The sequence below is a fragment of the Mus musculus genome, chromosome 13, assembly GCF_000001635.26.
Source record: "Mus musculus strain C57BL/6J chromosome 13, GRCm38.p6 C57BL/6J".
In the NCBI taxonomy this organism is placed as follows: domain Eukaryota; kingdom Metazoa; phylum Chordata; class Mammalia; order Rodentia; family Muridae; genus Mus; species Mus musculus.
This window is the reverse complement of record NC_000079.6, coordinates 34,946,614-34,972,650: the sequence shown is the minus strand read 5'-3', so window position 1 is coordinate 34,972,650 and position 26,037 is coordinate 34,946,614. Positions and strand designations below refer to the sequence as shown.

Below are 26,037 nucleotides of genomic sequence, written 5' to 3'. Positions count from 1 at the left end.
TTAGGGGTGTTTCCAGGACAGGGCAGGATGAACAATAGACTAGAAGACAACCAAAGTTCCTTCTAGACCTTGGATGCCATTTTTATAAACACAGCAGTTGCAGTAGCCTGGCCCCACCACTCACAATGCTTCCCTGGGGCCAGTCCTACCTGAGCCTCAGATCACACCAGGCAGCCTTGGGCTAGAAAAGCTGCCTCACCTGATCCTTTCTCTGTTCTCCTCACTGCTCTGTGCTTCCCTCAGGTCTTTGCCCCACAGTGACTTCACATTAATAGAGAACTTAGTACATCAAGGTCTGCCTCCCAGTCTTCCCTGAGATCCAGTGTGAGTAGGCAACATCTCTTCCCTAGGACCTCACCCATAGTTAGAGCTCAGTTACTACATGAATGTCTACTTTGGGTCCATTGCTTTTTCAAGACTGGAAGTTTTTTGAAAGCCTGGTATTTCCAAGACTATTTCACACTTTATTGAGCTAGTCCTGGCTTTCTGCAGCTCACCTGAGTGGCCAGTGATCAGTCCTTTGAGAAATCCTCCTTCCAGAAAAATTGACACTCCAAGATCTTTCAATGAACTCGCTCATTCTGGTGTGACTCCAGGTCTCAGGCTGCCACCTCCATTCAGGACAGAGGTACATACATGCACTCCCCTTGCTTTTTACCAGAATGTATTGGAAGACTCCCACATGTTATTCAACTTCCAAAATTCTTCAAATGATGTCGTTTCACGGGACTATGTGTATCTTTGTGGTACCCAGTGGTTACAGCAGGAGAGATTTATCTCAAAGATCAGCTAGTGTACAGCAAAAGGAACTTCCAGACTTAGCACCCTAAGCTGTGATCATCAATGGGCTCTTTCTTCACTTCTTAAAGTGAAGCCTTTATTTTTCTCCATAAACAAAGGTTTACTCAGGTACACCTTCTCTCCTCAAAAATCTGTCGTTATGGCTGTGAGACTGACCTGTCTTAAGACTGTCTTCTTCAGCTGTCTATTATTCACCTTCTTTGAACATAGGGCTAGTCACTCTAGAGTACAGTGTCTTCTAACTGTGTGCCCTCAGCATTCATTTACCAATATTCAATTTTATATAAAATGATAGGTGACTTGAGTCTTCACACAATATTTATTTTTTAACATTTCAGAAAAAAAGTATTGCCTTCCCAAAACACCTCATGTTTTCATAGTAATGCTCTTTGTTGATTCTGTTCACTCATGATAATAATCAGCAGATAAATCACTGTGGTCATGAGTTTGAGTCCTAAATCTGAGACCCCAGTAAAGCTATTCAGACTCCCTGTTTCAATTTCATGTCAGTAAAATAACAAAAACAAGGTTCTATACCGTCAGACCAATCACAGACAATCCTTGTGGGCAACTGTGGCTCGTTAATGATGCTGAGCATAGCTTACTGACCTTCACTGTCATAGAACTCTTGCTAATGTTGTTGTAGAACAGAGGTAGGAACCCACAATATGAGGTCCTCATTGTGTGACTTCTTGGAACTGATACTGCTGGAAACTTATTGTCTCTACTCTGTATAGTAAAAGGAGCAGAGACCTGAAGTCCACACCCAACTCATCACAGCCTCAACTTTACTCCAGTGTCCTGGCACATGAGAAATGATCAATAAACACTTTTTGGAGGCATGATTGAGGCATGAATGAATGTTGTCAATACATCAACCTTGCAAGTGCTGCCAACACCTCTATGAAATGGGGAATTGTACTAATAAATTACTTGCTCTATTGATCTGCGATTAATTAAAAAACAACCACACACACACACACTTTAATACATTGTCCACCTGGCCTGTGTAAATAAGAAGTCTTGGTAAGGCATGTCATTAGAATTAGGAAGGCTATCTTCAGTAATAATCAGGCTTTAAAAAAATATTTATTTTTTTAGTTAGTTAGTTTTTCGAGACAGGGTTTCTCTGTATAGCAATGGTTGTACTGGAACTCACTCTGTAGACCAGGCTGACCTCGAAATCCACCTGCTTCTGCCTCCCAATTGTTGGGATAAAAGGCATGTGCTACCACTGCCAGGCTCTTTCTTTCTTCCTTTCTTTCTTTCTTTCTTTCTTTCTTCCTTTTTTTTTCAGGCTTAGAATCTTGAAAGGTAAGAAATGTGTGCTAAATTTCTCCCACATAAAACACTACAGATGCTTAGGATTAAAAATAAAGGTATGACTTAAGAGAACAATCAGTGTCAAAGTATAGCAGTACCTGGATGGACCTGTGAACTTTCAATTTGTGAATCCACTATTTTAACATGATTCAGGTCATTCATCACAACCACGGAAGACACTGGTGGGGGAGATTCAGAATTCAGCTGGGGCCCAAAGTCGGGCCTCTGGTCTGACACTGTCGAGTTCAGAACTGCCCTGTGCAGGCTTGGGGAGTACAGAAAAGGGAATCCCAATGCAGATAGGAAAACGTGAGGAACAAAGTACAAAAGGCCAAACCTATGAGGCACTGAAAAGAAAAATCAAAATGAAAACCATGATAGGAATCAATAAGAAGAAGCAGGCACTGTCATGTTCCTGTATCCCATGTAAACTGAGCACATTGAGCTGGAAAAACATACAGATGACGTTAACCAAGAGACTGTTTTCTTAAAAGCAAGAAAGGAAAATTGAGAATTAAAATGAGAATATTTCAAATTTACTTTTGGCACAAATGCAGGCACCACAGCAAATGGAGGAACAAAAGAAGATGTCAAAAAAAACTTGAAAATAGAGCAGTAGAAATTAGTTAATCTGTTAAACTGATATGATGCTTTTAAAATTAGGTGAACAGGCATAGGGAATTGGCAGGGGGCATCTCATCATGGTTGTATTCATAGGACAGAAGGAGAAGAACACTAGAACAAACAAAATATTTAAAGATAGCATTACTAAACACTTCTCAAAACTGATGAAAGACGCATAAATTCACAAATGTAAGAAATTCCAAAAACTCCAAGCAAGATAAAATTAAAGAAATAATGCTTACACACATCAAAGCCAGCCTATGAAAGACAGAGACTAAGAAAACACACTCAAATTTTGTAAGGGCTCAACTATAACCATCACACTTGGGAGGCTGAGGCAGGAGGATTGCAAGATATCAACCAGCCTGGGCAACATAGATTCTGGCGGAATAGAACTACCTAAGAAAAAGCAGAAAACTTAGAAAAGACTACAGCAAGATGATGCATGCATACATGGAGGAACAGCTCCAATATTAGACAGTAGAGGACACAGAGGAGTCACACAAACTCATAACAATTACACAAAGAAATTCTTTAAGGACTGAAAGAAAGGAAAGAGAACTCCAAATTCTGCACATAGGGGAATACCTCCTGTTTTATCTGTGGTGTGGAGTGCCCAGAAGATGGGAAACAAAGAAAGCATTGTCAGTGTGCCTGAGGTAGGCTGGCCAACCATAGGCAGACAAGATGGCTGAGTGATTTCAGCAGGTCCCAGGCCAGGATGATGATCCTTCACTAAAACCAAATGAGATTCACATGGCCTCTGACATAACAGCCAGCTGTCCTTTGCTTTTTTATAATAATGTGTCAATAGTGTTGTCTGTTCCTATCATGCATCTGATATCATAACACATCTTACATTTGGACAAAAACAGGGATAAAGCCCTATTCCAACAGTATGGAACACACTCTCCCCAATGTCCAGATATCTGTCCCCCCAGCCCAACTTAATTCATCAATATTCATTAACATTTTCTCATAGATGAGCTGCCTAAAGCTGGTCATGTGACTCATCTGAGAACACCACTCTAGTCTCAAGTATTTTAGCTGTGTAATAAAAGCTCTCTCCAAATCCCTTGCACTGTCTCCTCTCTGAATTCTTTCTCCGATAATAAGACCATAGAAATACTGGGCAGAGATCTTCATACCTCTTCCTGGGATCTCCCAGGCCTTGCAGACAGCAACAAATCCACTGGAAGAGTGGAAAGAGAGCCTGTTAAGAAAATTGAGGCTGATAGAAAATGTTCTCAGAAACTCAGAACAATGAACAAGATTGGCAAATCCTTAGTCACACTAATTTTATAAAGAAAGAGCCAGATGAACAAAACTAAAAATGAAAGGGCATTGTTACAAGAAACTCCAGTAAAATTCAGATTATCTTTGGGAAGTGTGCTGAAAACTTATAGTCCAAAACCTGGGAAACCAGGAATAAATGGATCTTTAATCTAATAAACACTTTTACTCAAGTTGCAAGATACAAAGTCAACATATAAAAAATGATGACCTTTCACATGTACCAATGATGATAAAATTAAGGAAAGCATTTTATTTGTAATAGCTCAAAAAAAAAAAAAAAAGTACCGTTCTAGTTTCCTTTTCTGGTGCTGTGATGGACTCCTTAGCCAAAGTGATGTAGAGGTGGGAAGGGTTTATTTCAGCTTATATTTCCCAATCATAGTTCATCACTGAGGGAACTCAGGTCAGGAACTCAGGAAGAAATTTAAGAAGAAACTATGGAGGAATCCAGATTACTAGCTCACTTTTTGGCTCACACTCAGAGCTAGCTTTCATATGCAGACAAAGTCTACCTGGCTAAGGATAGTGTTAACCACTGTGGGCTAAGCCCTCCCACATCAACCATCAATCAAGACGGTCTGTCAAAGACTAGATAGACTCAGGCCATTCCGATCAAGGCAGTTCTTCAGTTGAGGTTCCTTCTTCCCAGGTGACTTTGGATTCTATCAGGTTAACAAAACAAATCAGAAAAGTCTCTAAGAATAAACCTAAGCAAGGGAAAAAGAGACTTCTACAACAAAATCTTTAAGGCATTGAGAGAAGAAACCAAAGAAGATACTAGATGATGGAGTAGCTTTCCATGCTCCTGGATCAGCTGAATTAATATTGTGAAAATAGTTAACTAGCAAAAGTAATTAACAAAGCCAACAAAGTTACCATCAAAATTTCTATATCAGTCTTCAAAGAACTAGAAAAACAAAAACAAGAATTCATACGGAAACAAACAGAACCAAGAATAGCCAAAGTGATCCTAAGCACACAGAACACTTTTTCTAGTCCGTTATGTAACCCCAAGTTATACAACAGCTTTTTCATAACAAGTGATATTATACAGACACAACAGGTTGTATTTAGAAATATACATGTGTAGACAAATACATATATGCATACAATAATAGTTGATGAAAGCAGAGTCCATGAATGTGAAGGAGACTAGGAAGGGGTATAAGTGAGGGTTTGGAGGGAATAAAGGAAAGAGAGAAATGAAGTAATGAAAATTCAACATCAGAAATAAACAAACAAAAAACAATAGCTGGGCATAATGGTACACACCTTTAGTTCTAGCACTAGGAATGCAGAGTCAGGTAGATCTCTGTGAGCTCAAGACAAGCCTGCTCCTACAGAGTGAGCTCCAAGATAGTCAGAGCTACAAAGTGAAACCTTTAAAAACAGACACACAAACAGAAAAATAAAAATAAAACAATAAATAAATAAATAAATACTAAAAAATTGCCACATGACAAGGAACATATACAAATAAAAATCAGTCCTATGAGAACTACTAATATAGCATTTATATTGTATTAGTAATTACAATTGCTGCACAGCTTTAACATACACTGGAAGATATATCTACATTTTGGGAAATACTTCACCACTCTATATAAGGGGCTTGAGTATCTATGGATTTCTGTTTCCTCAAAGGGTCCAGGAGCCAATCCCCTGAGTTACTCCTATACTGAGACATTCTTTCTTGGGGAAAAACACGGCAATGCCCTTGAGTCTTTGCTTACATTTACTTTGATGGACTTGTAGGTAAACATACAATTCAGATTTTCTTGGACATTTTAAAATGGCCACTCATGCCTTCTGACTATAAATGTTTGGGATTACATGTTAGAACAAACGTTACAAAGTATAAAACTTCATGAATGCAGAACTGATGAGTATAGTGAGATATTACCATGCCTTAAGCAGATGAGAGAGAGAGAGAGAGAAATTTTCATAATCTTAAAACTTCATCTAGTGATCAATACATAAAAATTTGAGGCTGAGGATCTTATTATATAGCTCAGGCTAACCTGGAACTTACTCCATAATATAGCTAGCCTTAAACTTGAAATCCTCCTGCATCGGGCTCCTGACTGCTGAAATGGCCATCATGCACCCCATACTTGGCTACAGGTGAATTTCTAACTGTGTTCTTTCTAGTTTAGAAGAAGGGTCAAGGGCTAGGTCACCCCTGCTTACAAACAGAGATCTCACCTGTTCCTACCACCCATGGTGCCTTTCATAATATCCTCCTCAGCCCTTGATGAGAGTAAATGATAAAATACTGTGCTTAATATATATGACTGTCCTCATGGCTTTCAGTAATGATCACTCTCATTTTAATTATACTCTGAGAAAGATTGTAGATTAAACTCTGGGTAAATGCAAAACAAACAAACAAACAAACAAACAACTGAATAGATTATAAAACAAAACAAAACAAAAACCCCGAACTTCTCCTGGCATCCCTGGTTGGTTCTGGTTGCCCCCACTGATTTGGTGGATTCCTGACTGTTTCTGCTGGATCGTGCCACCACTGCTGATTCTTGTTTGGTATCCTGACACTACTGAGTTGGACTGCTGGTATCCTGACAAACTGCACCCAGCACTCTGCGGGGAAGTCCATCATCGGCTACGTTCTGCACCCTCCCCTCTCTGCCCAGCACCCGGTTCTCTGCCTCCTACCCCAAAGCCCCGTACCCTACCCTCTGCATCCAATCCCCTGCACCTTGTTCTTTGAACCCAATTCCCAGAGCTCACTCACTGAACTCTGCACCCATAGGCCCTTCTCTGCCCAAAGCTCCTTGTCCTCTGCGGCCAGAGTCATGCGCCATGCTTCTGCTTCCTCAACCAAGTGCCCATCCTTGAAACCCTCTCGGGCCCAACTCGTCTCAAAGAACTACTTCTAAACAGGTCTACAGCCCCTTGTCCTATTTACCATCTTTTCTCCCCTACCTTTGGATGGTGGCCTGGGGGGAGGGAGGAGTTGGGGGTGTCGAAGCATTTGAAAACCCTTATTAAAAGTAAGTCTTAAAAATCCTAAGCCTATAGTTCTGGTAAAGAGATTGGAACTCTGGGAGATAGTCAGGGATTCGCCTGGGACTCTGAGGAGGTCAGACATATGAAACCGAGGAGTGGTCATTGCCATGTGGAAGACATAGAATATTTTGAACTGGTTAATATAAAATATGAGCTTGTTGGGGAACAAGCTGAAGCTTATGGCTTAGGCATTTACTCATAAATAGATAAGCCTCCGAAGTGTTTTTGGGGGAACTAGGGTGCAGGAAGAAAATCTGAGGTTACAGGTGAGAGAGAAAAAAATGGTTGAAGACAAGAGACAAGAGAAGAGGAGATGGAAGGAGAGGAGGGGAGGGAGGGGGAGAGGGGATGGGTGAGAGGGAAAGGAGAGGAGAGGACATGGAAGGAGAGGGAAGGAGGGGAGGAGAGGAGAGGGAAGGAAAGGGGTTGGGGGTGGGGAGCGGTCCGTTCTCTTCCAGTTTCATAGATGAGCAGCACCACTAAACCGAAGCAGGATACAGGAGGGAGAATGAAGAGTACAAAGTCCTTTGTGCCTAACAGAGTCATAATAGGTCCCTCCCCGGCAATTACACAGCGGGATATCACAGTCACCTTGGTACCACTTTCCCTGGTGCTTTCAATTCAATTCAAGGAAGTTCCAATTCCTTTGCTTGAGCTGTGGCTTACTGTAAAAGAAATACCTGGAAGCATAGAGCCAGAGTTAACCCTTCTGACAGCTTACAGAAAAGGTGGCAACTGACCCCAAAGTCGTTGTCACAGGTGGAAACACACGGGACTAGCAGCGACCTCATGTCACCAAAGCACTCAGGCTTGCAGGCGACTTCCTTGGGGAGACAGTGCCTTGGCGAAGGTGACACTTTGTCCAAGCACCAATTGCTAGTTAGCGGAGCGCGGCAGATGCGTAATCCCTTATCACCAGCGTGGGTTTCAACGGTTCACTCCTGTCAAGCAGACTGTCCGGAGATGAAAAATGGTGTTTAATAAACAGCAGGCAAGGGCTGAACAAATTGCTAGTCAGAAATAGTCCTAAGAGACCTGCTCTGGAGAGCAGGATCACAACGGGAGAATGGAACCAACGGTCAGAGATTTCCCACGTAAAACACTGTCTGGACTGAGAAACCATGGGCTGCAGAAACCCAGAGAGGCTGGGCACCCCAATTCTAAACGAAAATAGGTTGGGATGTCCACGGTAATCCAAGCACTTAACAGGCAGAGAGACAGAAGGATCAGCAAAGTTTAAGTGAGGCAATTTATCGTGAGATTTTTGCCTCGAAACAAATGTTTTAAAATAAAAAGCAAAAAGCTGAACACCATGGTGTGTGCCCCTGCACCCAGCACTCTGCGGGGAAGTCCATTATCGGCTACGTTCAGCACCCTCCCCTCTCTGCCCAGCACCCGGTTCTCTGCCTCCTACCCCAAAGCCCCGCACCCTACCCTCTGCATCCAATCCCCTGCACCTTGTTCTTTGAACCCAATTCCCAGAGCTCACTCACTGAACTCTGCACCCATAGGCCCTTCTCTGCCCAAAGCTCCTTGTCCTCTGCGGCCAGAGTCATGCGCCATGCTTCTGCTTCCTCAACCAAGTGCCCATCCCTGAAACCTTCTCGGGCCCAACTCAGACCACGCCCCCAGTCTCACTTTTCCTCTGCCTTCCTCTGTTCCTGGAGTCTTTCGTTCCACTCAGGATTCACTTCTGGATCCGCCCCCTGCCCAGTTCCTCCCACCGATTCCACCCATTCTTAAGCGTCTCGGCTCTGTTTGTCCTCAAGGCTGGCTTTAACTTCCTTCCTTGAGCAGAAGAGTACGCGGTGCTGGTGTCCTAGGTAAGCTTGCAGCCTCTACTGTCTGGCCCAAAGTCTCCAGCGAGGTTTGTCGCGGGCCCGCGGAGCCGCCCCGCTCTGTCATCTGGTCTGGCTAGCAGGACAGAAGGATATTGCTTTGACGGTTTCCCAGCGAGAGAGCTCTAAAGAGTGACCTCGCCTGTCTTGTACGAATGGATGTGCTCAGGCCGCCTAGAAAGCCTGGACTAGCAGCGACCTCATGTCACCAAAGCACTCAGGCTTGCAGGCGACTTCCTAAGGGAGACAGTGCCTTGGCGAAGGTGACACTTTGTCCAAGCACCAATTGCTAGCTAAGTGGAGCGCAGCAGATGCGTAATCCCTTATCACCAGCGTGGGTTTCAAGCAATTGGTTGACCTAGTTGAGAGAGGTAACTCAAAAATCTAAACCTACACTCCATTTGAATAAATTTGCTTTAAATGAGCCTTTACATTTTACAACGTCTTTTTTTTTCTCTCTCCTTGGAATAACCCTTGTCAAATTCAAATAAAATGTAGAGGAAAAAAATCTGTAATCTGTAGACAGATTTTATTCAGTGATCATTTGAAACTAGATTATTGGGACAGCAGAGAGAGAATATAACTATGGCATTTTGCTCTGTAGGGTTTGGGACAAATCGGCAATCCTGCTGCAGAAATGAAGGGCAAGGAACAAATAGAAACCAGTGTTTGTAGTCTCTGCAGGTCTTCAGGTTACCAGTGGCTCAGGTGAACCTGGATAGACCAAAGCCGAGAGTCAGTCAGCAGGACTTTGAAAATGCAATGAACCAAGTGAGACTTGAGATGGAGGACCCAGGCAACGAAGTACAGCTAAGACTCTATGCACTAGATAAGCAATGTAAGCCTGAGATCTGACATTGTTTAAAAAAAAAAAAAAAATGTGTGGGCTGGAGAGACAGCTCAGCAGTAAGTGCTTACTGCTCCTCTAAGAGGATCCAGGATTGGTTCTCAGCACCTTCAACCCTACTTTTTTTTTTCCATTTTTTTATTAGGTATTTAGCTCATTTACGTTTTCAATGCTATACCAAAAGTCCCCTATACCCCCCACCCCCCTACCCACCCACTTCCCCTTTTTGGCCCTGGCATTCCCCTGTACTGGGGCATATAAAGTTTGCAAGTCCAATGGGCCTCTCTTTCCACTGATGGCCTATTAGGCCATCTTTTGATACATATGCAGCTAAAGACAAGAGCTCCGGGGTACTGGTTAGTTCATATTGTTGTTCCACCTATAGGGTTGCAGTTAGCTGTCTCTTTTTTTTTTCCTGTTTTTATTTATTTATTTATTTATTTATTTGTCATCTTGCTATTTGTGAGGTGTTTCACATTTTTTTAAAATTAGGTATTTTCCTTATTTACATTTTCAATGTTAGCTGTCTCTTAACTCTAGTTTCAGACCTCTGTGGTCACAAGGCATGCCCCTGGTATACATACATACATACATATCATACATATATACATACACGAGATGCATGCATGCAGGCTTTGGTTTGTTTTGCTGTTTCTATTAGAGTTAGGCCTTGAAATACTGTTAAAGTACAAGGTAGCCCCAAGTATCTCTCCTGAAAAAATGTAAAAGATTTAGCAGTCAGATGTTTGGTCCATTGCTCGATTCCCCTCTGATTAGAATAAATCCACAGAGAAGATATTTTGGGACAACTGGAAAAAGTTGAATATGGGCTGAGTTTTAGCAACTATCATTTAGTTGCTAGATAAGAGCAATATGGAGGTCATTATTAATGGTGCCATTGGCAACATCATAAAGTGTTTGTACTTTTAAAAAAATGCATAGTAAATATTCAAAGCTGAAGTACAGTGAGTGGTGTGTGGGATGTTTTAGATTTCATGCCATAAGCACGGAAGAAGATAAGTACGTTATCAATTTTAATAAGTTTCAATTGGATTAATTGCCTGTTGTAACTCATTTTTTGTGGATGTTTGGAAACTGTTATAATATTGAGAAAGGTGTAATGTTGGAAACATCCCTGGTGTATCTGTTACCCTGACCTCCTTTATCATTGTTTAATTTTCTACTAGATGACTGTCATGAGTGTGAACAGCCAAGAATTTTACTTGCCCAAAAAGTCTTTGCCCTCAGCAGCTGGGAGGTATTCTCTGACCCGTGACCTGTCCTGCTTGCTGTCCTTTGCATGCAGGGAGAGTCTAGTTGTGGATTTTCAGGCCAGGGTGGCATTAGGTTAGGCAAAGTTGTCTATATGTTAGAGTCTGAACCCAGAAAGAGCTTCTTTGTTGGCAGGTGTCTGTGCTTTCCTGTCATGGACTAATCAATCTAGGAGTTCCTGGAAAGAGGACAATAGAAGACACACTGGCTTGTCCTCTGAACTCTGTCCTGTGAGCTTTTGACCTGGGCTTGTTTAGTTTAACTGTAACTGTGAAGACCACAGCTTTCAGGGCTACCATGACCCTTTCTGGTGGATTATTGAACTGAGGTGATCATGAAGACACCCTCCCCACCTCTGCATTCTCCAGCCTTGTTATTTACATCAGAAGGGAAGGCGGTTGAAAGGGAAAGACAAAAGTGATAAGACCATGACCTTGGTTCACTGTGAAATCCCAGGTCCTCCATTCTAGCGCAACTTGGTGTGAACTCAGAGCCTCCAGCTCCTGTGGTTTCCAAGGCCTCCTTTGTCCTCCGTTAACTAACTCTATTACAAAATCTAAGCCAGGCTTTGGTGGGTTACACTTTTAATCCCAGATATCCAGAGCCTGAGGCAGGTAGAACTCTGTGAGTTCAGGTCTGTAACCAGTTTCAACCAGTTTTGGGACAGCTTGGACTACACAGAGAAACCCTGACTCCAAACATTTTTTTTTAATTTAAATTGTTTTAAAATTATTTCTGAAAAGTAGCTGAGTGAGGTATTTTATTCCCCCTACCTACCCCTCTAATAACATTAGTTTTCTTTTTATTCCCTGACTTGATCCTCAGACGATCTTCCTGAGGACCAGGAACTATAAGACCCCACCCCTACCTGCAACAGCTACAGCCCTGTTGAGCAGGTAACACTTTACCATTAAATTTCTAGTTCTGTCCCCATAGAGTTCAAGACATACTGCAGACTTCCAAATGTCCCTTGACTTTTGAAAACTGACTCAGTATTTTTACTTCCTATGAAAGCTGTGATCACAAATTCAAAATTGTTGAACCTTAGTGTTTTTAGAGTCACTCTCTCAAAGGATTTCTCTTGCATATTGCATATTGATCACTGCTGTGCTCTCTATAGGCCACAGAAGGACCCTGTAATATGCCTAAGCCTGGTGTGTTTAACTTTGTCAACAAAGCCACGTGGGATGCAAGAAATGCCCTGGGCAGCCTACCCAAGGTACGTTTGTTTATTGTTATTAACTAGACCATTCAAAAGTCACTAGAAACTTTTTATTGTTTCCACTAAATCTCTTATCAATGAGCTTGAAATTTTTTGGATTTTTCCCCCCTCACTATTGTACCTAAATTAACCTTGAACTCAACAATCCTCCTGCCTCTGCCTCCCAGTGGCTGGAATTACACATATGGGTCATTTCACCCATTACTACTGGACTCATGATGTTCCTTTATTGAATCAGATCCCCTGCTCTTTGTTGCATAGTGGTTTTTATTGCACAGTATGCTTCTCAAATTGCTTATTATGAAGGCTGAAGGACTTGGCCATCTACTCTTCAGGAAACTGCCAGGAAGAACTATGTGGATCTCGTATCCAGTTTGAGTTCCTCATCTGAAGCCCCGAGCCAGGGAAAGCGTGGAGCTGATGAGAAAGCCCGGGAGTCCAAAGACATCCTGGTAACTTCTGAAGATGGCATCACAAAGATCACGTTCAATCGGCCCACCAAAAAGAATGCCATATCCTTCCAGGTGATGCTCCTGCCCAGGGACTGGATACATTTTTCTTTACTTCTATTTCTTTCACTTGTGTAACTGTAGAATTTCAGCATTATTTCTATTTTTGTGGAAGAATATTAGAGCATTTGGCTTCATTTGGGTGTTGTTTTACAACCTGTGAGTTTCCAGTAGGTTCTACATGTCCACGAGGCAATGAAGCTTTGCTGTGAATGGAAGCATGAGTCAATTAAGTCAGTCTCAGTGAAGACGCACTGAGGCAGGCCTAAAGGAGAAGAATCCTCCCCAGAGTGTCATGTCACTGTCTTCTGTGCTTTCCTGGGCTTGTGAACCCTATTCTGTACAAGAAGCTGGGGGAGGAGTAAAACATTGTAAAAGAAGAGACAGGGGAAGAGAAGAAGATAAGGAAGGGAAGAGGAAAAGAGAGGAGGAGCAGGGGAGGACATGAGAGGAGAGGGAAGTCATCATCAGCATAGCATTATTAATAGCCCTCTTTGAATGTGCCATTTCACTGGGCAATTTTAAATTCCCCCTTGAACTGCATTGATAATTAGTTAATCACTGGAGCCCTCCTCCTTGATAATGGGCACTTATCAGATGCTTGGAGCTGAACTGGAGAATAAAGGTTGCTGCCGCAGACCCTCTGGGTCCCTATGTCTGCGTGGAACGGGTCTCTAGTCGCAGGTGGGCAAAGCATTGGATGAGATGACAGACAGATGTACACAGGAGAGGTTGTGTAGAATCTGAATGTATTTGACAGGTCGAGCATCAAACTTTTTATAGTCCAGAGAATACAAGGGGTTGGATGTCACAGTAGGCAAGGTACATTGAAGTTACCAGGTACAAAACAAAGGAATGACTTCAAAAGGATTTACAGGAACCAGGTAAATGTTTACAGAAACGATAAAGCAGTCCTGCCTAGGATCAGCTTAGTGACAGGCAAGGATTTCACACTCTAGTGTTATAACTTTGAACCTTGTGAAGGCTAGCACCAGGGGGCTCTGCTCTTGGCAGACCTCAAGAATAATGCAATATCACAACCCCCCTAATTTCCTAGGCCTTGCTAAATTCTTATATTAGTGTAACTTTTAAGTAACTGAAGAATCTCCATTTGTCAGAAGAATTTACCAACTTGCTTCTAATATGCAATGTCACCTGTACTGAAGATTTCTATCTCAGTGAGATTCCCTGGCTCTTTCTGCAGACCAGTTGAGCCACTGGCTCTGTCTATTGTAATGCTTAATTAGTTACTGAATAGGTTAACTTCCTTACTGCCTTCTCACAGGATTATAAGCTTGGCAGCTTCTGGGATCTTGGAACACTGGGGAGACTATAACAGAATTTAATCTTAAAAGGCATTTATAATAAAATATTAAAAGAGAGCTCATAGATCCATACACCAGACTAACTCGGGAATAGAGTATGAGTATATGGATAAACTCCAGGAGGTGAGCTTCATTGAAACTCTCTGCCTCATGAGTGGCTTTTAGGCTTCACAGCCTGTCAAGCTGACTCAACCAGAATGCGTGGCAGGTTGCCATCTTCAGTGTGGGACCCTGTGCTAATTTGAAATGTTAAGAATCTTGTAAAGTTGCGCATGCTCCTTCCAACCAATACACCAGCATTTAATCTTGAGAAGTTTGTGTGTTTGCCCTAAGTCACTTCTGTGTAATTACTACTTTCACTCATGCAACTGTAGAGTTCTGCCCTTCCTTCAGAGAGGACCCTGTCATCATTATTGGGCAAATTAGTTCAGCAGGTTAGGAAGTAACTAGGTAAGTTCTTACAGCTGGTAAGCAGGAGAATCAACAGGGACCCATTGCTTCCCTGGTTCTAGTCAGTCACCTTGGCTGCTGTGTCTCCTTTACTGTGGTTCTCAGGAATGATTTCTCATCTCCTGCCTTTCAGGAAACAGTCACATCATTTTACATACTTTTACTTTTCCAGTATCTTTATAAATACCCACCCTCACCATCACTCTTTCCCATATTGAATTTTATTAAAGTAAAACCTATACCAATTTTGAGAACATATGAAAAGTATAGCAAAACTTTCAGAAATGTTCAGAGGACAATGCCCTTGTACCCAGCACAGTGTGTCTCAGGAATCCTGCCTCTGGCCTTAATTGTCACTTCCCACACTGCCAGGACACTTACCCTTTCTTGAAGCCACAGCTAAGATGCTGTTCCAGGGACAGTTTTCTCAGCCTTCCTTCTCATTTGCTGCTGGAGGCAACCTCAAGAGTTCTAGCAAGCTGTGTACTGGCCATGCCCTGGCCTTACCCATCCATCCCTGTTGAGCATAGTAACTGTCCAGCCACAAAGCCAAAGCACTCCACCCCACAACCCTACCACCCTCTCTCTCGTTCACTTTTTGAACAAAGTGGTTGTCTTGGTTAGGGTTTTAACTGCTGTGAACAGACACCATGACCAAGACAACTCTTATAAGGACAGCTTTTAAGTGGGGCTGGCTTATAGGTTCAGAGATTCAATCCAGTATCACCAAGGCGGGAATACAGCAGCATCCAGGCAAGCATGACGTGAGAGGAGCTGAGAGTTCTACATCCTCATCTGAAGGCTGCTAGCAGAATACTGGCTTGCAGGCAGCTAGGATGAGGGCCTTAAAGTCAACACCCAGAGTGCCATGCCTACTCCAAAAAAGGCTACACCTACGCAAACAAAGGCCACACTTAATGGTACCACTCCCTGGGCTGAGCATACACAAACCATCACAGTGGTTATTAGTACATCTGCCATAGCACCTGTGCATCATGTGCACCCTGGAGTTGTCAGGGGAACGGAAATCCTCTCGTGAAGCCTTTGTTGTGGTATCAATACAATCTCTAAGACTGTTTATCGCTGTGTCAAGAGAAGGCTTTCAAACTGATACAGTGGCTCCACTCCCTGGATGATGGATCTCATTTTCCTTGTTCTTTCTTCTGCCTTTTCATTCATGTAGATGTATCTGGATATTATGCATGCACTTAAAAATGCCAGCACGGATAACTCAGTCATAACTGTTTTCACAGGTAAGACACTTAATCAGACTTACTCAATTTCTACTTTCGGGAGTCTCTTACTATGCAAGGAACTGACCAATATTGCTTGAAAGTCTTTTCCAGTATGCACCGGTCTAATTTATAATGTACCATAATATCATGGATGTAAGACAAGTACTGTTATATAATTATGATAAATCATATTTCTCAACTTGACTGGCACAGTGAAGCTTATTGTAACTGTCACAAGGGTCAAGACAGAAAACAACTCAGCTGTCCACAAATGAATGGAGAGCTTTTGTTTAGCCATAGATTCTCCTAAACAATGAAAAGAAGTCACAGCTTGATATACACAAACATATAGAGGAGGTTTTAAAACAAGGTTCAGCAAAATTGTCAAAATAAGAGTAGATGTTGTTTGGTTCAACTCATGTGAGTTCTATGGTATTGAACCGAAGTTATACTCTGTTGACAGAGTCTGAAAGTTAACTTCTCTAGGGCAGCTGGGTTGGCAGGGCTAGAAAAAGAAAATGTCTGGAACACTCTGAGGTGTTAGTACAGTAGTAGCCCCTTGACTGAATGTTTCTCTCTGTAGTTTTGTGTTGCAGAATTTCAGTTATGTGTCATCACCCTTGGTCTAGAAATAAGAAGAAGTTTCTAGAGAATTGGCAGTATGTTTTCAACAGATCTTACATGGTATATTGTTACTTTTAAAGTTTGTTGTTGTAAATATCTTACTCAGCCTACATAGTGAACTTTGTCACAGGTGTGTGTGTACAGTCTCCCTCAGCATCTTCTGGGATGTAGCTCCGTGACTCTCATCAACAGAGGACTTTACACACACATGCTCCCTGTGTAAAATCATGTCGCATTTACATGAAGGCTCACACACTCCGTCTACGTTAAGCTCACTCTGGGTGTCTTACAGTGCTTAACACACTATGCTATGTGTGAATGCTATGTCAGAATCCATCACATTGTTTAGAAGTGAGCAGTCATAAGGAAAAAAGTCTGTGAATATTCAGTACAGATGTATTTGTTTGTTTGTCTTCAAATGTTTTCTGTTGCTTGACTCCATAGATGTAAAACCTGAAAACAGAGAGAATCAATTAGAAAGGAAAAAAGCACAATACATACTTTAAAGCCCAGTACCATCCCATGTCTTGGGGATTTATGGACCATCTTGGAATATTTCCCCAGAGGATAAGGGGGATCCACTGTGTCTTGTTTTGGCCTGGGATCACTCCAGTTTTTACAGTTATCAAAAGTATTTAATGGTGCTACGATAATAGCCTGAGCTAGAGTGCTTGCCTATCATGTAAGAAGCCCTAGATTTGATCACCAGCTTGGGCATGGTGGCACAGGACTTAAAGTACTGGTGATCCGCAAGTGGGGACAAGAAATCAGCAGCTAATAGTCACCCTCAGTGACATTGAGAATTTGAAGCCAACCTGGGCTTCTTGAGACCCCTTCTCAAAATAAAACTTATTAAGAAGTATCCATTTTGGGAACAAAATACCCATAGAAGGAGTTTCAGAGGCAAAGTTTGGAGCTGAGCCTGAAGGAACAACCATCCAGAGACTGCCCCCACTTGGGGATTCATCCCATAAACAACCACCAAACCCAGACACTAGGCAGATGCCAACAAAAACCTGTTGACAGGAGCCTGATATAGCTGTCTCCTGAGGGGCTCTGCTAGTGCCTGGCAAATACAGAAGTGGATGTTCACAGTCATCCATTGGACAGAGCACAAGGTCCCCAATGAAGGAGCCAGAGAAAGTACCCAAGGAGCTGAAGGGGTCTGAAGCCTTATAGGAGGAACATCAATATGAACTAACCAGTAGCCCCAGAGCTCCTTGGAACTATACTACCAATCAAAGAAAACACATGATGGAACTTGCAGCTCTAGTATATATGTAGCAGAGGATGGCCTACTCGGTCATCAATGGGAGGAGAGGCCCTTGGTCCTGTGAAGGCTCTATGTCCCAATATAGGGGAATGCCAGGACCAGGAATGGGAGTGGGTGAATTAGGGAGCAGGAGGAGTGGGGAGGGGATAGGGGATTTTCGGAGGGGAAACTAGGAAAGGAGATAACATTTGAAATGTAAATAAAGAAAATATCTAATTAAAAAAAAGAAGTACCCATTTCATGGTAGGCAATCTATACTTTAATAAACACACACCTTCTGTGGCTCTTAACAGAGACAACAGTTCTTACTGTGGACAGCCCCACACAGTCTATGTACTCATGTTAAGTACAGCATCTCTCTCTGTACCCACTTCTTTCTCTGCTTCAGCCCTGGAGCCTCTTCTTTTAGTCTGTTATGTAAACCCCGGAGACCTCAGACACAGAACTTTGTTTGCACTGTTTCCTCTCTGCCAGCCTTGCTTGTCCTTCAGATCTCACTCCAGCTGTCTCTGTTGTCCCTTCCTGAGTGAGCTCAGCCCTAATCCCCCCAATAGGCCAGCCCTGTTCCATCTGCCATGTTGTATGTAGTCATACAATCTCCATTCACTTGTGTTCTTTAACACCCACATCTTGCGAGTCCCTTGTGTGTTCATGAGACTCACCAGTGTGCTTCCAGTGTGTGCCCCAGAGCCCTGCCCACAGCAGGTACACAGCAGCTTCAGAATGAGTAGCTAGGTGAAGGGAGTGTTCCTTCCACTGAAGGTGTGTGTTCATTAAAGTGTTGATTGTACCATTCCCAGGAACTGGTGACTACTACAGCAGTGGGAATGACCTAAAAAACTTGATTAATGACGCTGGTGAAATACAGGACGTAGTAGCCACGTCTACTAAGATACTGAGGTAAGAGTGACATTAATCTGATTCCAAAGAGTTCATTCTTATTTTTTCCATTTTCCCATATGTGTTTATGGTGTACCTGTATGTACACGTTTTATATCTATGTAAACTCAGGTGTGTATGTGTATGTGTATGAGTATGAATATGAATATGAATATGTGTGTCAGGTCTTAGGTAAACAATCATCTTTTATTGCTTTTCCACTTTATTTATTGAGACCTGTTCACTCAAGTATCAACCTCACCCATACAGCTAGTCTTGCTAGCTGGCTTGCTCTAGGTTCCCATCTCCACCTTCTGAGGCCAGAAGGACAAGCAGGCCTCCACACCCACCCAGAATTTATCCAGACTTCACTCCAGTCCTCCTACTTGATTGGCAGGTGTTTTAAATGATGAGTCATCTCGTCAGTCTCCCACCCCCCAAAGGGCTCACTCTTAACACGTCCATAAAATGCCCACTCATCTGTGCTGATGCACTTCATTGCAGTTCCCCATCAGATTCCCTTTCTTCATCCTTCCCTCTCCATGGGATTGACTGGGAAGGGTAAGGTGAGAAAGAACTGAGGGAGTGTGGCGAGTTCTCGTGTGTGGTGTGAACAGACAGTGCCTGTGAGTGGTGGCCAGACCCTGGCAGTAGTCTTGGAGCTGTAGAAAGCAGGCTGAGGCTTCAGCTTCCCAGGTCTGCTGAGTCTCTCACTCTCCCTGTGCTAGAATATGGGGTCATGCACTCAGTCACCCACCATGATCTCTGGGGTCACAGCTGGACCATGGTCCTGAACTCACTGCCCAGAAAAGCGTGTGAGTTAGGCTCAGCTTGTAGGAATCATAGTCTGACCTTTCATTAGGCCCCATGTACAAGGATCTTGGTTTAGTCTCGGAAGGTGGTCCTTTGGCATGGCATCAACTTTAATTTATATAATCTTTTCTATAGTTAGGTAGGGCTACTTTGAAATCTTTAATGCTCTCCTCTTTCCATTTCTGTAGGGAATTTGTAAACTGTTTTATAGACTTTCCGAAGCCTCTGGTTGCAGTAGTAAATGGCCCAGCTGTGGGAATCGCTGTCACCATCCTGGCACTATTTGATGCTGTCTTTGCTTCGGACAGGGTAAGTCCACTCCCAGCTAGTTATGGAGCTCCTGTGGTTCTCCTTTGTAGTGGCGAGAAATAAACAGATTATGGGAGTTAATGGTTATGCTGGTTAGTTTTTGTCAACTTAACACAAACTAGAGTCACCTAGAAAGATTAAGTTATATTAATTAACATTTTAATTTTCGTTCTTAACTAGAGTGTTTCTCTGTGATGGCCAAAAGTAAAATATTTTGAACGTAGGCAAAATACAAAGAAAAAAGATTTAAGTTAAAAAAACTTGAGAGTAGGGTTTTGATGAGTAGTGGAGCATTTAACTAATGTGAGTAAGGCTCTGAGTTGGATCCTCAGCAACATTAGAGAGAGAAAGGAAAGGAGGGAGGGAGGGAGGGAGGGAGGGAGGGAGGGAGGGAGGGAGGGAGGGAGGAAGGGAGGGAGGCGGAGAGGGGGAGGGAGCACGGAAAGAAGAACCATTTTATTAAGTGAGTGATGTGACTGAGGAGGCATATAGCAGATGCCTAGGACGAACAGATCTAATGTACAGAGTGAGGATTATAGTCAATATTAGTGGGCTATATCCAGGAAGTTTGCCAAATTAATAGATATATTATGGCTACCCATGGCTGGGGTATGGCAACGTGAGTTATCTGGTTCCACTAAAATGGCTGTTTGCTTATATGTATCTCATAGTAGCATATTGTTTAACCTTAGATACATACTGTGAAATTTATTATTTGGGGGTAAAAAACACTCAGCTGTAAACCAGTGCTAGCATTTGGTCTCATCACTTAAATCTCACTGGCCCCCGACTGCTGAAACCCGACGCCATTTCTGAGTTGTGTTATTATAGACAGGGATGTGATGACAGTTGTCTTAGCACTTGAACCCAGAACACTGACCCTGGCATTATAGGCCAGTAGCCCTCAGGTTCTTCTGGCACCTTCTCCTTAAGAGGTGCTAAAGGTTCCTGGTTAACCACTGAAGAGACTCCCTGGGTTTTTACTGACCTCATAAACAAACACTGTAGTGAACAAGGGGCTTGCGTTTGACCCTATTAAGGTACCCTTCACCATGCCATCTATCGGTGATGGATACTGCTGGTCTTAAATACAACAAGGGGCTAAACATGCTAGTAGCTTTTCTACCACCAAATGCAGCTTTTCTATGTGAGTTTGAAATTTGTTCAAATAAATGTTTGCATGCTCACAGTGTGAAAGTACTCTGTTAATACACATTATACGCATACACATTTTATACAGTATACACACAGCACCCTATGAGGTCATACTAGGTTTACAGATAGAGGAACCTGTGACAGGGAGGATAAGGAACTATCTCAAAGCCTTTAACCACTTTAACCAGTCTGTTGCAAGAGCCTCAGCCCTTAACTGCACCCACCATTCTATCTCTGCAAATAAGCATTGCAGTAACTGCTCGTTGTCAAGTTTGTATGTACCTGTTTATGGCACCTTACCTACTGTTGATTCTCTTTTTTCTAAGTGTACTTTTGAAGTACATTTTCTTGACCAAGTTTTCTGGGGTGGAAAGAAAAGTGACATTAGTGAGAGTGTCTTATGTTTTTATTTACATGATATATATATATATATATATATATATATATATATAATAGTTTCTCACAAATATACATTAAAGTAAATACTATGTCTTACTATTGGAAATTTAATCTAAGCATTTGTCTACTTATACCAGTGATTTCCTTTCAAAAATATTCCTTATTCATCAAAATATATATATATATATAAAAAGGAAGCATGTATAGGCTTATACCTGTAATCCCAGCACTTTGAAAGATGAGGCAGGAAGTTTGTCATGAGTTTGAGGCCAGCCCTTTCTGGCTCTAGAGTAAGATCCTGTCTCCAAAAAAAATGTTTCCTTAAGTATAGAAAAATTGAGCATGCTTATCATCTCAATCACAATATTGAAACTGATTGTGGCATCTGAAGAAGGCAGGAGACCTCTAGGGCAAAACTGAGACAAATGGAAGATTGAGAAAACAATTGTTCAATTCACCAACAAAAGCTGGTCATTTCAAAATATTATTAAAGTATAAAGCGATAGATTAAGAATCCAGTGTAAAAATGGGCAGTGAGGAGAAATAGCACACAAGGAATGAGACAGCATGGCTCTTTAAACCATGAGAGAGTATCTAAAATAGCCTGCTTCTCCAAGAAGCAGGCAAGACAGCTCATCGAGCAAAGGCCAATGTGTTACCTCGTGTGATGGCTCAGGTTTAAAGCCTGGGACCCACATGGTGGAAGGAGAGAACCAACTCTGTCTTCTGACCTTCATGCACACACATGCGTGTACACACACACACACACACACACACACACGAGAGAGAGAGAGAGAGACAGAGAGACAGAGAGAGAGACAGAGATAGAGAGACAGAGACAGAGAGACAGAGACAAAGTCAGAGTCAGAGTCAGAGATACAGAGAGAGCATAGATATGTAGATAATAGGTGGGTAGATGCAATGCATTTGAACTGGATGTAGATGCCGATGCTGTCTATAATGGTATATGGGAGCAATCCTAGTATACCTTTCTTCACCTCTACCCCTGCTCAGGAAGAAAAAAAAAAAGCCAGTGAGGTATGACAGCTTTTGCCTGTAATTCCAGTACTCTTCTGGGACACTGAGGCAAAAGAACTGTTCTAAGACTGAGGCCAGCCTGGGCTGGACAGCAAGGCCCTTTATCCAAACATTATTTTTTTAAAGGAAAATATAAGCCACAGACAGTATTTAAAAAAAAAAATCTTTCCATGATACTTACTTGTAACCTGTGTCTGTAAGGAATCCAAGAAAAAGGATGCAAATAATTTAATTTTAGAAATAGTGGGAAACATATTAGTATGTTTCACTAAAGATGCTATTCCCGTGGTTATTAAGTATACAAAAATATTCTCAACATCATTAGTCATAATGATATCATATCAATTATCATAAAGGTCATGGAAACTGAAAATATGAGGCACCACCATACACATGGTGATGTGATTAGACTATTAAGTTGAGCAAAGGCATAGACCCAGTAGGGCTCTTCTTCCTCATTGTGGGATGTCCACAGCAGTCACTCTGGGAAAGAGGTCAGCAACTTCTTTGAGAAAAGCACACACTTTTCTCACAACCAGTGATTCCACTCCAAGGAGAATCCCATGAGAATTAAAAGTGTACATCCAACAGGACACCTGGATGGAAGTATTCACAACTACTTTTTTGACTCAGCCGGAAAAAGATTTGTTTGGTGGCTTCATTGGGGTATTATTGACAAGTGGTAATTGCATGTATTATATCAAGCAAGTCTATGGCTCTTGGCTGACAATAGCCATAAAAGTGGAAACAGTGCATGCAGATCAAAAAATGATGACACAGCAACAGTGACAGCAACAACAAAGAGGCTACTAGCACCCAGCAGTGCATGGGTGACTCCCAAACCTAAGGGAGCAAGAGCAAAGGTCTGTTGGATGTAGGATTTCATGGATGTAATGTTCTAGAACAGGGCAAAATAGCAGGGATAGAGAGAAGGTAGTGATGCATGTGGACGATAGAAAGAAAGGACGGATAGAGAGATAGAACAGATAGATACATAGATACATAGATAGAAAGTCCCATAAGTGGATTTTCCAGTTCTGAGATAATGGAGTTGGTGATAGCTATATAGTTTTCTCTTTATAAAAATACATTGACAAAACACAAATGAATTGTGTATATACAGAATAACACATAATATTAGTTTAAATATCTTCACCCACTCACACTAGTGAACTATCACAAATAAGAGCATTGGCTGCTCCTCTAGAGGACCTGAGTTCAATTCTGAGCATTCAAAGGGTGCCTCACAACCATCTATCTGTAACTGCAGGGATCTGACACTTTCTTATGGCCTCCATGGTCACTGCATATATGTGGTACCCTGAAGTACATGCAAGCAAAACGGCCATGCACATAACATAAAAATAAAAGGATAAAGGATAAAGAAAGGGACAGTGAGATGGGCATAGTAATCCATTCCTGTTCATTCGAGCACTTGAGAGGCTATGGTAGGAATGGTAAGAGTCTAGGCTACTTGTGCACGTCACACACACGAATTGTGACGTTAAAATAATCATCAAAAGTTATTTCTTTTTCTTCCCCCATCCCAACTAGGCAACGTTTCATACTCCATTCAGCCAACTCAGCCAGATCCCGGAAGCATGCTCCACATACATGTTTCCAAAGATAATGGGCCCAACAAAGGTAACGTAGAAAAAACTTAAAATGTAGTATGCTGCCAAGGCAAACCTGTACCCTGTCTTCTTTCCCTTGGGCACAGCTTTAAGTATGATGCCTTGTTCTGTGACATGGAAGAACCAGGCTAAGGGGCAATCTGAGATAAGGGAAGGGTCAGGCCACTGTCTATACTTCCTTATGTAGGAGCAGTGTCTGCAGTGGGTGACCTAGAGCTGGAGCACTGGTGGCAGCACAGGACCTTGGAATGTGTTTACGTTTCTAAAAGGCAAATTGCAGCTGTAAAGAGGACACTTTCCCATGAGCCTTAGTTTTCATATTTCTATAAAACTGTAATAGAAGCCTGTATCTCTTCATTCACATCCTTAGAGCTCAACACTAGCACAACCAGTCAGACAAGGCCATCAGCTTCCCCATTCCTGTGAAAGACAAGCCACCCCAGGAGCCATGAGTACATCTGTGTCTCCAGAAACTGGGCTGTTCTGGAGTCAACAGAAGCCCTTATCATGCTAAGGCCGCTTCTTGCTTTGCATTGCAGGCAGCTGAGATGCTTCTCTTTGGGAAGAAGCTCACAGCAAGAGAGGCCTGGGCTCAAGGCCTTGTCACTGAAGTTTTCCCTGAGAGCACTTTTGAGACAGAAGTCTGGACCAGGCTGAAAACATATTCGAAGCTCTCGCCAAACGTTAGTATTTGGGTGTTACCTTCAGGGACCATAGAAACCATTTCCAAAGGGGAAAATGTGCCTCAGGAGGGCACATCCTAAAAAGACATGACATATCTCTAGTTGGCTTAAATCACATCTGGATTTGGAGTTTTAAATTACTATTATGTTGGGAATTTGATTTTTTTATTTTTAAGAACTTACCAGATAGGCATTTCATTTCTGTGCCACTAAGGCAAAGAGGAATGGCCCCAGGAGGATGCCAGTCGATACCCAGCTCTTTTACTTTGGAATTCAGGTGGGAGGTGGAGAGGTTGACTGTATTTAGGAGATCCTCTCTCTATAGCAGTTCTGTGTGTGTAAGTAGCAGCTAGTGGCTATTGTTCTTACATTCTTGCTGTTGAGTGTGTGATCCTGGAGCCAGAAGCTGTTGTGTCCATATGAGGCTGTTTAGAAATGTACAATAACAGGCCTGCCTCACACTCACTGGAGTGATCTCTATTGGTTGGTGTCCTATTACTTATGTCTCACAAAGATTTAATGGGATCAGTTCATTAAAGCAGAGGAAGTCAGTAATGTATATCTTGAGGACTGGAAAGATGGCGCAGCAGCCAAGAGCACCAGCTGCTATTCCAGAGAACCCTATTTAATTTCTAGCATGAACATCTGTAACTCCAGATTCATTACTCTTCTGGCCACTGTAGGCACAGCATGCACCCGAAGCACAGACACATAAGCAGACAAAACACCCATACACACAAATAAACAATTAAAAAAAAAAGTAGAATTCACCAGGAATAGACATGTACACCTTTAAGCCCAACACTTAACATGGAGAGGAAGGTGGATCCCTATGAGTTTGGGGCCAGCCTGGTCTACACAGTTTGTTTCAGACTGTCCAAGGTCACATAGTGAGATCATGCACCAAAACCAAAAAGGTAGAGTGTAATATCATTCCTGTCTGAATAGCTTTTAACATTATTGTTGGTCCTGTCTCATCAGGTGATGAGAATTTCCAAAGAGTTAATCAGAAAACATGAGAAACAAAAGCTATACACCGTGAATGCCGAAGAGTGCGCTGCAGCCCTGGAAAGGATGCCGAGAGAGGAGTATGCGAAGGCACTCAGGAACTTCCTGTTCAGAAAGGCAAAGGCTAAGCTATGAAGACCACCAGAGCGGGCATGCACTGAGAGTCCCAGTCTCAGGAGCTTCAATGACACAGACTCCTCTGTGCCCTTGTTATTCCTAGCATAGCAGTTACGAGGAGAGTGCCTCAGCTATGACCAATAAAAACTCCCATAAAACAAAGCCTTATGAGTTTATGCAGGATAGCTAGAATTGACCTGACCCAGAGGGTGATAGACCTCTACAATGAAACTTTACATCTCTGAACAAAGAGATATACCGAAAAACTCTAGAAAATGGAAAGACAACCTATAGTTCATGAATAAAATTAATTAAAAATGATACTAAAAAATT

General features: G+C 42.3%; 2 protein-coding genes and 1 long non-coding RNA gene across 7 annotated transcripts in view; 1 reads left to right on the top strand and 2 right to left on the bottom strand.

Annotated features, from left to right (window-relative positions):
* Positions 1-8,701, bottom strand: part of Gm16984 — a 19,357-nt gene extending 10,656 nt beyond the window's left edge. The window contains exons 1-3 of one of the 2 annotated variants that reach the window (XR_003950704.1): positions 8,568-8,701; positions 7,815-8,027; positions 5,384-5,424 (exon numbers count right to left, since the gene is read on the bottom strand). This is a non-coding gene — a long non-coding RNA (predicted gene, 16984). Of the gene's footprint in view, positions 1-5,383; positions 5,425-7,814; positions 8,028-8,567 lie in introns of those variants that run through there. The other variant, XR_873227.2, reaches the window with a different exon arrangement.
* Eci3 (enoyl-Coenzyme A delta isomerase 3) lies at positions 8,663-26,037 on the top strand. 3 transcript variants are annotated; one of them, XM_006516765.4, is made up of 10 exons: positions 8,663-8,897; positions 11,857-11,927; positions 12,152-12,250; positions 12,589-12,777; positions 15,721-15,790; positions 18,470-18,569; positions 19,550-19,670; positions 23,817-23,906; positions 24,436-24,579; positions 25,561-25,866. In XM_006516765.4, the coding sequence occupies exons 3-10, from the start codon at positions 12,173-12,175 to the stop codon at positions 25,720-25,722; spliced, it is 954 nt and encodes a 317-aa protein (XP_006516828.1). In that variant the 5' UTR covers positions 8,663-8,897; positions 11,857-11,927; positions 12,152-12,172; the 3' UTR covers positions 25,723-25,866. The 3 variants fall into 3 exon arrangements, with proteins under 3 accessions (XP_006516828.1, XP_011242645.1, NP_081223.1); NM_026947.4 differs by lacking the exon at positions 11,857-11,927 and having other exon boundaries at positions 8,842-8,897; positions 25,561-26,037; XM_011244343.3 differs by lacking the exons at positions 11,857-11,927; positions 24,436-24,579.
* Positions 16,433-26,037, bottom strand: part of 4933417A18Rik (RIKEN cDNA 4933417A18 gene) — a 31,814-nt gene continuing 22,209 nt past the window's right edge. Inside the window, exons 4-6 of one of the 2 annotated variants that reach the window (XM_011244329.1) lie at positions 21,126-21,186; positions 19,401-19,712; positions 16,433-16,849 (exon numbers count right to left, since the gene is read on the bottom strand). In XM_011244329.1, the coding sequence (XP_011242631.1) occupies positions 19,687-19,712; positions 21,126-21,186 (87 nt within the window). In that variant the 3' untranslated portion in view covers positions 16,433-16,849; positions 19,401-19,686. Of the gene's footprint in view, positions 16,850-19,400; positions 19,713-21,125; positions 21,187-26,037 lie in introns of those variants that run through there. The other variant, NM_025750.3, reaches the window with a different exon arrangement.